Source organism: Pinus tabuliformis, chromosome 4_1 (assembly GCF_031772625.1).
Source record: "Pinus tabuliformis cultivar Carrire ecotype Pingquan chromosome 4_1, CPIR1, whole genome shotgun sequence".
In the NCBI taxonomy this organism is placed as follows: Eukaryota; Viridiplantae; Streptophyta; class Pinopsida; order Pinales; family Pinaceae; genus Pinus; species Pinus tabuliformis.
Window position 1 is genome coordinate 502,699,511 of NC_142303.1, and position 12,216 is coordinate 502,711,726.

Sequence of the window (12,216 nt, forward strand, 5' to 3'; positions counted from 1 at the left end):
CCATCCTGCAATCAGATAATGGTCAACAAATCGAGGTTGGTAATGGAATGTCAACCGACATTAACTCCTTTGTTTGGACACGACATGATGGAGGTCCTCTGTTTTCGTTATACCTCCTTCTGGCACATTATTTGTCTCAACAACATGCAAGTGGCATATGTGTTTAGCTCTCCAAGACAGAATAGAATTCACTCGGGCGCTGGGAGGTCTGGCATTGAATTGGCATTTAAAACTACATAACTTGGAATTATTTATGATCTCTCTGTATTTGTGGGCTAACATTCTAAGGAATTCTTTGTACTCTAATCATGGAAGCCGAGGCTTGGTAATTCAATGCACCAGGGGCGTATCTCCACAAATGAATTGGGCTTGAATGGAGTGAATTCAATCTATTTCACCCTTGCTCAGTGCCATTGTTTAGAAAATATAGTAAGGTTTTGAGACAGTCTGTGATTCTTGAATTCAACTGCGAGAAGATGTGAGATATGCACATGGTGGCTCTAGGGGAATCGTCCCGCAAAGATGAGCTCGCCAAGTTAAATTTCCTACTGGAAAAGTTAAGTTGTTGGAGTCGGTGGAAGGATTGATGCAAACTCTCATGCACGGTGATTAAGGAGGAAAAAGAGAGGTTGAAAGTTTGTTGGAATTGGTGGAAGGATTGATGCAAACTCTCATGCACGGGGGTTAAGGAGGAAAAAGAGAGGTTGACCTTTCAGTGGTAGATGGCAACCAAATACAAATTGCTGCAAAGAAAGCTTGAGAAGTTTTAGTCAAGGATGCGAACAGAAATGGCTATTATGTCTCTCAAGATGGCAGAATTCGAAAGCAATGTTAGCACAGAAGCAAAGTCTGACATGAACATAGTCGGAGCCAGAGGACTAGTCACAGAAAAAGCCCATAATTAACTGAAGAATTTGAAGCACAATGCTAGAATGGCGATCAAACAATATGGACAAAATAGGTTTCCTACATATCTGAAAGTTTTTTTTGTGTTGTAGATATCTATTGTTGTTAGGAGTCTTTTGCAGAGTTTAGAATTTTAGCAAGCTATATTTCAAAATATTTGGCAAATTTTGTAACAAACACAAAAGTTCTATTTTGTGGGCTATTTTGTGGGCCATAGAATGTAGTAGTAATTTGACACATGAAGTAGAATATAAAGTCTAATTCTAGATCAATTTTATAATATAAAATAATATTATATCTCTATATAATATTAAAATATGTTAATGAATATGAATATTCAAATATTTTATTTAAATTTTTATTGAAATATTTTTAAATAGCTAAAGAATTACACTTTTACATTCATTCATTTTATATATATGAAATTGACATTCTTTTTCTTCTGTATATGAAATTAATATTAAAATATGCTACTTATATTTAAATATTTTAGTTTTTAAATTTATGTATTTGAAATTATTGATATTAAAATATGCTATTTCACATCAATAATTTTATTTTTTATTTTTTTATACATTTGAAATAAATATTATTTTTTATTTTTTTATATATTTAAAACTAATATTAAAATATACTAATAGGCATGAATATTCAAATATTTTAATTAAATTCAATATATAAATATATATAATATATAAAAAAATAAAAAATCAATATATAAATATATATAATATATAACAAAATAAAAAATTAATATTAAAATATATTAGTTATTGTGAATATTCAATTATTTTATTCAAAATTTACCTTAAAAAATTATAAATTCACTTCAAATAGATTGTATTATCCAATATTATTTTAAATATTCCATGTTAATTTCACATCAAAAAGAAATATAATAATAATTTATTTTTTTATTTCACATCAAAAAGAAATATAATAATAATTTAATTTTTTATTTTTATTTTTTATTTATTAATTTTAAATAGGGTTGATGTAAAATAATACTATTTGAACATAAAAATATTTTATTTATTAAAAAAAAAAATTTATTAATATTTTTTAATTTTTAATACAAACATTATTTTTTATTTATTCAAAAATCTCATTATTATTAATATTTTTAAATTTCCAATATAAACATTGCATTATTGATTGCCTTTTAATGTATATAATTTTATACATTATTGATGGCTTTTTAATGTATAATTTACTCTCTGATTGCATTTTAATGTACACAATTTTATACAGTATTGATTGCTTTTTAATGTATAATTTACTCTGGTTACCTTTTAATGCTCTGATGTGTAATCTACTCTCTAATTATGATTCACATTTTCTTTATAAACTATGATATAACATATGCATCGCATAAATCAACTCCAAATGACAAAAAATTGACAAAATTCATAGATAATAAAAATCTTGATAAATCCACCTTATGATCCGAAGTAAACAATGTACTCCCACATAGGATTCAGAGTCTTCAACGAAGAATATGCTTCAAAATCCATTAATTTCCTTCTTTGGGAAAAAAGTAGAGTCTTCAACGAAGAATATGCTTCAAAATCCTTTAATTTCCTTCTTTGGGAAGAAGTATACAATAGTCAAATCCTAAATATTATGGCTGAGAAAACTTGGTCAGTTTGGAAATTCTGAACCACTTTGTCAGATTAGACAACTGTCAGATTAAATGGAATATTCATGCATATTCATCTCTGAATATTCATGCATATTCAGCGCTGTTGGTAGAAAAGAATGTAACCATTTCAGGAATTGGCAGTTGGTGAAATATGGTTGAAGTTGTAATTAGGCTCCTCTTCTTTGTTTGGGATGTCAGAGGTATTAGCAGTCACAACGGTGATAGATAGAAAACGTTATGAATGCCACCAAGAATCTTCCTCACTTCACCTGCAAGCTTTATCACCCCCTGGTCTGGATGGCCTATGGCATTATAACAATAAATCAAGTTATAAATTTCACTCCAACTCCAGGAAAACACAGTATTCAGAGCATGGATATATGAAAGGGCCAGTATGTCAGAAGCAAAACTCACCAATGCTGTCCATGGCTTGCTCCAACTTGAAAACATAGTCACGGTTATTCCCACATGGACCAGCAGCTTTTGCAATTTGGCTGCATACAAGATGATGCCATCTGTAAGTGATATTCAGTTGAAATGTTTTATACTCAAAAGAAATCTCATATTTCAATCATTTGGGTCAAATATACTGTTGTAAGTTACATACCTTGCCATTTCTTGCAGTGGAGCTGGGCCCAGATAGTACTTGTTTATGTTCTTGTCTGGAGTTGATATGAACCTGCAAGGATTATAAAACCAGTGATTATGATGAATCTGTCTAAAAAGCAGGAGCAAAATGTATTGCCATATAAAACAAAGCCAACAAAAAATGAGACAAGCCCAGATAAATTAAGGCTATGAGATTAAATCTGCTTGAACTCACACTAGGACTCCAGTCAGAAATGGGGTTGCAGATTCTCCTTCCTCCTACAATAACAAATTCACCATTGAAGATCAGACATCATATGAAAAGGTCAAACACATGAATAGCTTCTATATCTTTCCAAGAAATTGTTAGGCAGTTGCCATATATATGGAGCAGGCCAGAGCATCTTACTGTGTAGAAATCTACAGAGGCCTTGAGATCATATTCGCATTCCCTCCTTTCCAGATACTGAAAATCACTTGTTTCAGTAAAAACCCATCAGCATTTTGCCCATAAATAGGCAAAGAAAAACATGCAAAACAAAACAGTGAGCCTCCCCTTTCATCTCACCTCCATAGCCGATCTTTCCTTCTCTGGTTTTCCTCTCACACAGTAAGCTCTACCCCACTAAGAATATCAACCAAAAAGCAGTGTCAGTACATACGGAAAAAGCAATGGAGATGCAGAAAAATACCCTTCACAACACAAATAAAAACCAACAGCGTTTAAACAGCCTTTACATGGATTGCTTATTGCAAAATATGTAGTATTCCCAGCAATGTACATAGCTCAGAAATTCTACGGGGAATATAGACAGAAGATATATGTAAGTATAAGAATATTCTATGTTCTTACACAAATAGCTCCCTCCTGCGCTTCCAATGTACATGTCCGAGCTGGAGACTGTGGAGTCCCACGGTGGTCAGTACAAGCTGCAAAAAACACAAGGAGGAAGTCCCTTTAAATAGCCATTCCAGCAGTAACACCATTTTTCATTATTGAATGATATGAATAACTCATCAGTATCAAAGAAATTCTAACCTAAATTAAGAAATTCTAACCTAAATTAAAAACTCTTTGGTAGCCCTTGATATATCCAACAAATTCTTCATCAGGCTTAAAGCCTGGATTCCACACTAAGGACCCATAGCCAAAAACCCACAGCACCATTCTTGAGAATCTGTCCACACACAGACCTGAGAGTTAGAATTTGAAATGCCATCCCAAAATTTTGAATCTATGATTGTAATGCACATCTACACACCCAAATCAGCATATCTACATCTATACAGACTAAATACACCCAAATCAGCATATCTACATCTACACAGACTCCAAATTTAAGCACCCATAACTCAACGATTTAGTTCTAGGAAACAGAAAACCCAACAGAAGCACTAATCCATAAATGAAAGTTGCAGAGAACGAGAAACATACAGAGGATGATAGTTTTCTCCCAATGCTGAACTAGGTAACAGGCTGAATTTAAGGGCAGAAAATGATTGGAGAGTACTGCCCACTCAACTAAATGGCCTTAACTGGCTCTGATAAACTGAATAGGGCAAGCTAAAAAAACAGAACCAGGTAAACCAATGGAACCCAAGTGAGAAGAATCCAAAAGTAATCAAAACTTATCGGCCCAATGCTGTTTAAATAACAAAACAGCACCTGCAGATCGGACTGACAGGAGAGGAAGAATGATAGTTGGAAGCGAATAATGCCACAGAATATCCACCCAGTTTACAGACAGAACTGAATTGAATTCCACAGCATGGAAAGCCCTGCTCTGGTAGGCCTATTTCTCCTCCTGTCAAGCCGAATATTGCGATGAAATTTGCCCCACGAAAAGTCCATAGGGTGCTTCATATAATATATTGTTTATGGCATGCATGCCATAGTGTCATGTGATGGATCACTTGAATGGTCATGAGATTATCATTAATCAATGTGGTTTCCATGATCATGAGGGTATGAAGACCAGGACCAGATATTTAACGCCGTTAAAGTGTCGTGTTGCCCGACTGAATTGTTTAATGTGCAGATAAGACAAGTGTTATATTTGCAAGTGGAATATTTTAATGCGTTTCGATTAGGTTAGAAAGTTTCAATTTCAACTGGACCCTCCCAGTTGGTGTACCTTAAAGTAGTATTATCCCTTGAAAAGGCCTCTTCTTTTTTAATATTTGATATTTGGAGGGCCTTTTTTAATATTTGATGCTTGGAGGGGGTTGAATAAGGAAGCTAGCACTCTCCTCAAAGAAAGAGCAGTCTAAACAAAAAGATCACGGGAAAATTTTAAAAAGATATATGGTAATGGAATAACTAACAATATAATAATAATAATATATTTTATATTTTATATTTAAATATATTTTATATTTTATATTTAAATTTTTTGTATTTATATGATCAAAATTCATATAATAATAATACTAGCAATTGTCTCAAAAGGTACAAAGAGAGGCCGATAAGATTATAAAAAGGAGGAAACCTCTATAGATAGGCAAGCATATATAAAGCTCAGTAGTGACGAAGGCACTAACCACGATGACCAGCATGTACCAGCAGATATGATATTAAAAGAACAAAACCAAAACCAAACTATTGATATTTAAATAAAAAGTAAATTACAGTGTTTTACATGGTAATTGAAAATTATATTTGTAAATATTAAAACAAATCACTTACATTGGTGGTTCACACTATAACTAAAACATTAACTAATTGTAAGATGCTTTTCATAAAATTCATTTAATAAAAATAATTTATTTAATTATAGAAATTAGAATTATTAAAATTTTGAAACTCATTTTGAAAAGGAAACTTCGCCTCGTCTATAGATGAACCAAAAAATAGTCTTGTGCAATTGGATGAGAAAGGGTTCATAGAAGTCTATTTAAAGAGAGCGAAATAATGGACGAAAAGCCCACTCAGTTGATTCCAAAATCCCAACAAAAAAGCATAACAAAAACATAAGAGATAAACCCAATCAACTCCAAAAATGTGAATTTGCAGTCCTGCATCTCAAAATTGCAAGACAGACGTTTACTGAAAAAAATACACGTAAGTAATTGCTCTTCGTTATATCTTCTTGAAATGCACTTCTAAGTACTAAAATAATATGTTAGAATACCGCAGTCCTAGAATATGAAGCATCAAGATATTAATATAGTAAGTTTAATTTGATCTGCATATGCTAATACCCATCTTTCGAATCTGCTTAGACAACTTGAGGACACGCTTGTTAGTTAGTTTCAAAACTCTGGCACGTTTAATTAACAAAACATGGTATGTGTCAATGGAGACCTGGTTGGATGGTAAAGCAGGGAGTGTTTCAGATACCCACCAGGATTCGAATATCCCACGTTTCAAGCAAGTCTAAAGGTTCTAAGTTTTTGCCCTGTCTTGGGTATATTTTCCAACTCGACATTAAGTCAAAAATTGTTGGAATGGCCAAATTGACTTGTTAAATATATATAGACTAAGTTTCCGGGTTGTAGAAACATATTATTTTGGAGAACCCCAATCTATCATTGTCCAAGGAAGGTTGGGTCATTTGACAAAAATGGTACTAAGTCCTGATACTCTGTAATGTTGGGCCTAAATGTTAACATTGATGATGCAACGCAGGTTTGGATCTGCCCTTTCCAGCATACAGAGGAAGCCAACTATCCATCGACAACATAAACCTCTTTACCATTAACTGGGTCTACATGGTTAAACTTGTACGATGACACTGGTATTGAAATAGATTTATGATAGACAAATACTTCATTTGACTCTGAACCAATAGCAACAGAAAGCCCCACAAGGCTCCTTTCATATCTATGCCCAGAATATGTCAGAACAGGGTTGCAAAGTACACTTCTTGTGCTTGTTGTCGGGTTCCAAGGCTTGATTGTGCCATCAATTGAAACTGAGGTAGTTTTGCCTATGATGTGCAAGCAATATATTTACAGGATCTTGCCATTGAAGAGACACAACAACAGTCAAAAGTTGAGGACTACAAGTAATTAAGTTTTCATGTTGAAATGGCCTTTCTACTCAAAGCATGCAAGAAACATGTAGAAAGAAAAATTCAAAGGCTGACTCAGTTATCTCCACGTTCCCACGTAATACCATAGCCTCAAGATCACAATATCTTTCAATAACTGAATATGCTTGATAACTTCTTTTGGAAATTGAAAATGCTTTCAATTTCCAAATAAATACCTCGAATGCGAGCCTTCAATTGATGTTGGTCAGAGTAAATGTGGGTATTTGAATTCAAGCGCTGTGATATGAAAGGTAATTATGTTGGCCTATTCTGTACTACGTCAAACGAGCCAGCCACAGGATCCCGAGTTCCATGAACTATAATTCCTTTGGTACGTGTATTGATAAAATGTGAATTGCCATTAATATCGTGGAGACTTGGAGCATCACCATGCCAGTCTTGTAACTGTTTTTGGTGAGCAACAAACCAGACATGGTAATCATGGTATTAGGCAAGGCACCTCACCTTTGTAAGCATCTCTCTTTCATGCTTAATTTACATTTGTTTAGAAGGATGTTGGTGATTATACTATTTACTATCCTTTGGGTTCCATATTACATACTATTTCCTATGGGCTAAGATGGAAAGCATTCTTACTTTTCTCTTGGTTTAAGAAGAATGTGAGATAATGTGAAATTCGCATGAAGCATTCTTACTTTTCTCTTGGTTTAGGAAGAATGTTAGATAATGTGAAATTCACATGTATAATATTTTTTGGTGTGTGTAATGGATCAACTTTATATTATGATGCAAAATCTATTCATGTCTTTTCGAGTGTTACGGGTCGCCTAATGGGAAACTGGCCCAAAAACACCCAAGCTATCAGATAAAAAATATTGAGTGTGCATAGCATGGCTACAAAATTTCTGATTACAAAAAGGTTGGATTGCTTCCTTTGCATGTTCCAGAATTTTTTATTTCAAACTTTATCAGATAAGGATTGTCATTTAACCATTGCTTCCCCTGCTCTGTTTCTTTGGCACCTGAACCTTGTTTTCCATGGAACAAAGAGCAATTGGCTAGTCTCTAGCATGGTTCACGGGAGCATCAATGCACTCACTTTTCTTTCCTGACATCTACATAATACGATGCATTGTGGACTAAATTCCAGCTGCAGATGATATTTGATAATATTCTTTATTACCTTTTTTCTGAAGGGAATTTTTCGTCAGCAATCCTTCTTGATGTGCTACTGTTACATTTTTATTTAGTTGAATCTCCACATAACCACACATTGCAAGAACCCTAGTAAATTCATTAAATGGTTGAGGCAAGATACAAATAACAGAATTACCTCTCCTCCTTTTAGCAACAATCCCAGGTGTAAGGATAGCAATGTCCTCAGCAAACATGGTATTGGAGTTTGGAGTGTGGAAGCTTAGTTTCATTAGAGAATGTTCCTTGTTATCTTCAGCTGCAAACTTCCAGTGGCCTTACAAAGACTCCAGTAAACTGATCCATATTTTGATGTCGAAATTTTCTTATGTCAACTACAAAAATAATTCTCAATCTATGGGTCCATATCGTCTTTGACTTTTCACAACATTGTGTCTAGTTGAAGCCATGATGCCTTAACCACCTCTCCTTGTGGATCTTCTCTTTGATTATGGAGTAGTATATCATTCAGACACTACAAATCATAACCTACAGCTATGATTTGCTGTATGTGCTTTTGTGAACATGGACATTGTAGTTGATAAGAAGAAATATCATATGACCATTCTCCATACAACTGTTAGATGATATGACAACAACATCCCTTCCACTTTTTTGTATCATTTAAATGATTTTTAATGCCAAGGATGCCATTTCAGTAACATATAGAGGAAAGGAAGAGTAATGCATGTGGGATTGTTGATTACAGGTAGCAACTTCAATTACAGAAGCCATTGCATGCAGTTTAGGCTTTGTCAATGCTGTGAATTTTATTATAGGTGCAACAAAATATATATTGAAACCTCCTTCCACTTTTTTGTATCATTTAAATGACTTTTAATGCAGGGAGGCTAGTGAAGGTATAATAATGTTTTAAAGCCATTGGTCCAATATTGTGAATGATGGATGAAGATAAGACCTCTATAAACCACATCTGTTGGGACATGAACAAGGCCAAGGATGCCATTTCAGTAACATATAGAGGAAAGGAAGAGTAATGCATGTGGGGTTGTTGATTACAGGTAGCAACTTCAATTACAGAAGCCATTGCATGTAGTTTAGGCTTTGTCAATGCTGTGAATTTTATTACAGGTGCAACAAAATATATATTGAAACCTTCGTTAATCCCATGCTGGGATGTGGCCGTGAATATTTTGACGCCCACTTGATAAATAGTTGACTTCAACAGAGAGATTGAGATATTGGATGCTATCTTAAAGAATAAGTTGGTGCCACGTATTGGTACTTACAATTTTCTGATCAGCAACCTTTGCTGTCATGGAAAACAGGCAGATGCCACTACTGTTATTGAAGAAACAAGGAAAAAGAGTTTGGAACTCGATTTTGAGATACAGGACCCCTTATTCAGGGCCGGGTCCAATATATGTCACGCTTTTCAGTCAAGCAAGCTTCTTAATCAATTGTGTTCACTGAAAGACTAAACAGCGAAGCTCAAAATTTGTCAAACATAATGGTCCAGGTTTTATCATGAGGATCATTTCCCTTTTGAAAATGCTCCTTCTTCCACATTCAATAGAACATCAAGGTAGTTGCATGACTGACATCTTGTTTAATCAATTACTATTTTCACCTGTGAACCTAACTTGGTCAACAACAGTAATGGTATGTTAGAGGCCTTCAATTTTTCCAGTCACCAACATGACACCACAGAGAGGAAGAAATGGCATTGTAGTCTAAAAACTGTATGCATATTTGTTGCACAGACAAGATTCCTTTGTGATTTCAGAAATGGAATTATTTACATGCCGAACATGCAAGAGATGGTTGCAGAACTATTTCAAACCAAGTGTTTAGCCATAAAATACCAAAATGCATATATGTATACTACAAGGAAAAGAGAACGCCCAACCTATTTACTGATTACATTCACAGTCATACAAAACTCTGTGGAGAATATAATCACTGTAAACTATGAAGAGAAATTTAAACACTGTAATTCCATGATTTGCATAAATAGATCTTAACAAAACGAGAACAAAACAACAGAGTTTGGTCCAGAGCTAAAATGCTCAACTTCCATAATAATCTGAAGACCCTGAAGTCGACAGGGACAAGTCACTCTAGACATGGAGATGTGTTTGGAAAGATATAACTAAACATATATACAATGAAAGTATTTGTTGGCTTCTAAACATATGTACAATAAAAGCATTCTATTATGTAGAGATGTGATTGAGCATGAGCAGCTAATCATATATGCATGATGGGCCATGGCATCGGCAACACCAGTGAGTGTTTATTGTGGTGCCATATTGTGCGAGCTGTTCCTGCAATTGATGGCGCATTTGCCTGTGTGCATCCCTTTCATGAATGTGAATTGTTATCTTAAGTATTTTCCTTATTTTCTTTAACAACTTAATGGTTGGGCGCAAATGGTAAAGTGGCATTGATTGTTGTGGCAGGATCCTTGTCTGCATATCTTGTAGCGTAAGTTCTTGTTGCTGAATTTCTTCGCAACACTCATACAACCTTCGTAGGTAGCATGTATTCATACCTGTTGCCATCCAAAAAGGAAACATTGTAAGTGACAATGAATATGTTTGGCGATTTTGTTTGAATATTCAAAATAAATTAACGATTCCAAACGAGTATAAAATCATATGAAACTAAATGTAATAGCAAGCAAATATATGTGAAACTTCATTATGTAGTGAGTGGTGTTTACCATGTGGGTAATTCTGGATGACAGGTTGTACGATTGGTTAAAGTGTATTATCCTCAATAGATTTTGATGCAAGGAATGATTCCTCTTGCTGTCTACGCTTAAGATATGGATTCTTGTGCATCTGTGCAATGAGGGAGAATGGGAATGCTGGATTGATGTGTATGTCTGCTAGAGACCGCACTCTTGAAATTGCAGTGAATGTTAGCCCTTGCCGTTCTCTGGTGCCGATGTCCACTGTTGCTTTGTCTAATGTCATTCCTTGTGACTTGTGTATCGTTAAAGCCCATGCCATTTGAAGTGGTATCTGACGGCGTGCACCCCTTGTGATGGGAGGAATGGGTACATATGTTGGGTGTGAAATGTCCCACGGTGTTCCTTTGTATTGTTGAAAGTCAACAACCACAAAGGATGGTAATGCTGGGGGCTTTGAGTCAATTGAATAAAATATTGAGATGACCTTCCCAAGTGCGCCATTGACAAGGCCTGCATGTACCCATAAGTTGCTGGTGAGCATAACTTTTTGTTCATTGCATAAGAGCACCTTTGCAGGCAGGTGCTCATCTTCTGTTGTAGTAGGAGTTTTCTGCCTTTGTTGTTCCGCAGAGCAAAGTGCTACTGGGATGTTCAAATTTTTGAGCATTTTCTTATTATGCAATAGCGAACACGCTATTCAAACACCATGTATAGCTATTGAATCTGGAAGTTCACACATTCGTTCAGTCCAGGCATATAGAAGAACTATATGGGGCCAAGCTGATGTTTGTAATATGATCCAGGTGGATATTGGTGGCCACCTGCCAAGTCCACCTGGACCCCCACCATTGTTCTTCTCAGCATTTTCAGTTTCCTTAATTGTAGCACAACTTACTATTTTTAGCAGTTTTTCGGGTCCTGAACTTCCGGACCCGTTTTGAGGCCCTAAACGACGTTTTTTGGGGAATCTGAGGGCAACGTGGATGAACCCATGTTGCCCGTTCCAACAATGATAGTGCTCGGATAGATCTTTCTAACGAGCTATTGTATGCGTCAAACGGAGATCGTATGCCAAAGTTACGACCCCGGGAAGTTGATGTACCAACTTACCCCAAACGGGGCCCATAGTTTGGCGTCTCATCTTCTAGGGTTAGGTTTTGGAATGTTAAGGGTTTTTCCACTGTTTCTCAACAATAAATAGGCCTTCGAGCCTCATTGTAAGACAGTTCAGA

At 35.2% G+C, this 12,216-nt stretch overlaps 1 protein-coding gene across 3 annotated transcripts; it reads right to left on the reverse strand.

The window, feature by feature from the left end:
• Positions 1–2,391: 2,391 nt before the first annotated feature.
• LOC149176741 (gamma-glutamylcyclotransferase 2-1-like) lies at positions 2,392–4,995 on the reverse strand. Of its 3 annotated transcripts, XM_089419969.1 has the most exons (10): positions 4,803–4,995; positions 4,572–4,700; positions 4,196–4,314; positions 3,990–4,066; positions 3,705–3,761; positions 3,546–3,602; positions 3,372–3,415; positions 3,156–3,227; positions 2,963–3,042; positions 2,392–2,850 (listed from the first exon to the last, which is right to left on the reverse strand). In XM_089419969.1, exons 3-10 carry the CDS (start codon positions 4,302–4,304, stop codon positions 2,759–2,761), a joined length of 588 nt encoding a protein of 195 aa, XP_089276095.1. In that variant the 5' UTR covers positions 4,305–4,314; positions 4,572–4,700; positions 4,803–4,995; the 3' UTR covers positions 2,392–2,758. The 3 variants fall into 3 exon arrangements, with proteins under 3 accessions (XP_089276095.1, XP_089276094.1, XP_089276096.1); XM_089419968.1 differs by having other exon boundaries at positions 4,572–4,995; XM_089419970.1 differs by lacking the exon at positions 4,572–4,700 and having other exon boundaries at positions 4,803–4,977.
• Positions 4,996–12,216: the final 7,221 nt, after the last annotated feature.

What these genes read in the sequence shown, in the direction of transcription:
- LOC149176741 (XM_089419969.1), bottom strand. Translation starts at nt 4,304, where the DNA reads ATGGTGCTGTGGGTTTTTGGCTATGGGTCCTTAGTGTGGAATCCAGGC. An exon ending in CCAAAGAGTTTTTAATTTAG is followed by an intron (nt 4,067 to 4,195) that starts GTTAGAATTTCT and finishes TGTTTTTTGCAG; the next exon opens with CTTGTACTGACCACCGTGGG. An exon ending in CCACTGCAAGAAATGGCAAG is followed by an intron (nt 3,043 to 3,155) that starts GTATGTAACTTA and finishes TCTTGTATGCAG; the next exon opens with CCAAATTGCAAAAGCTGCTG.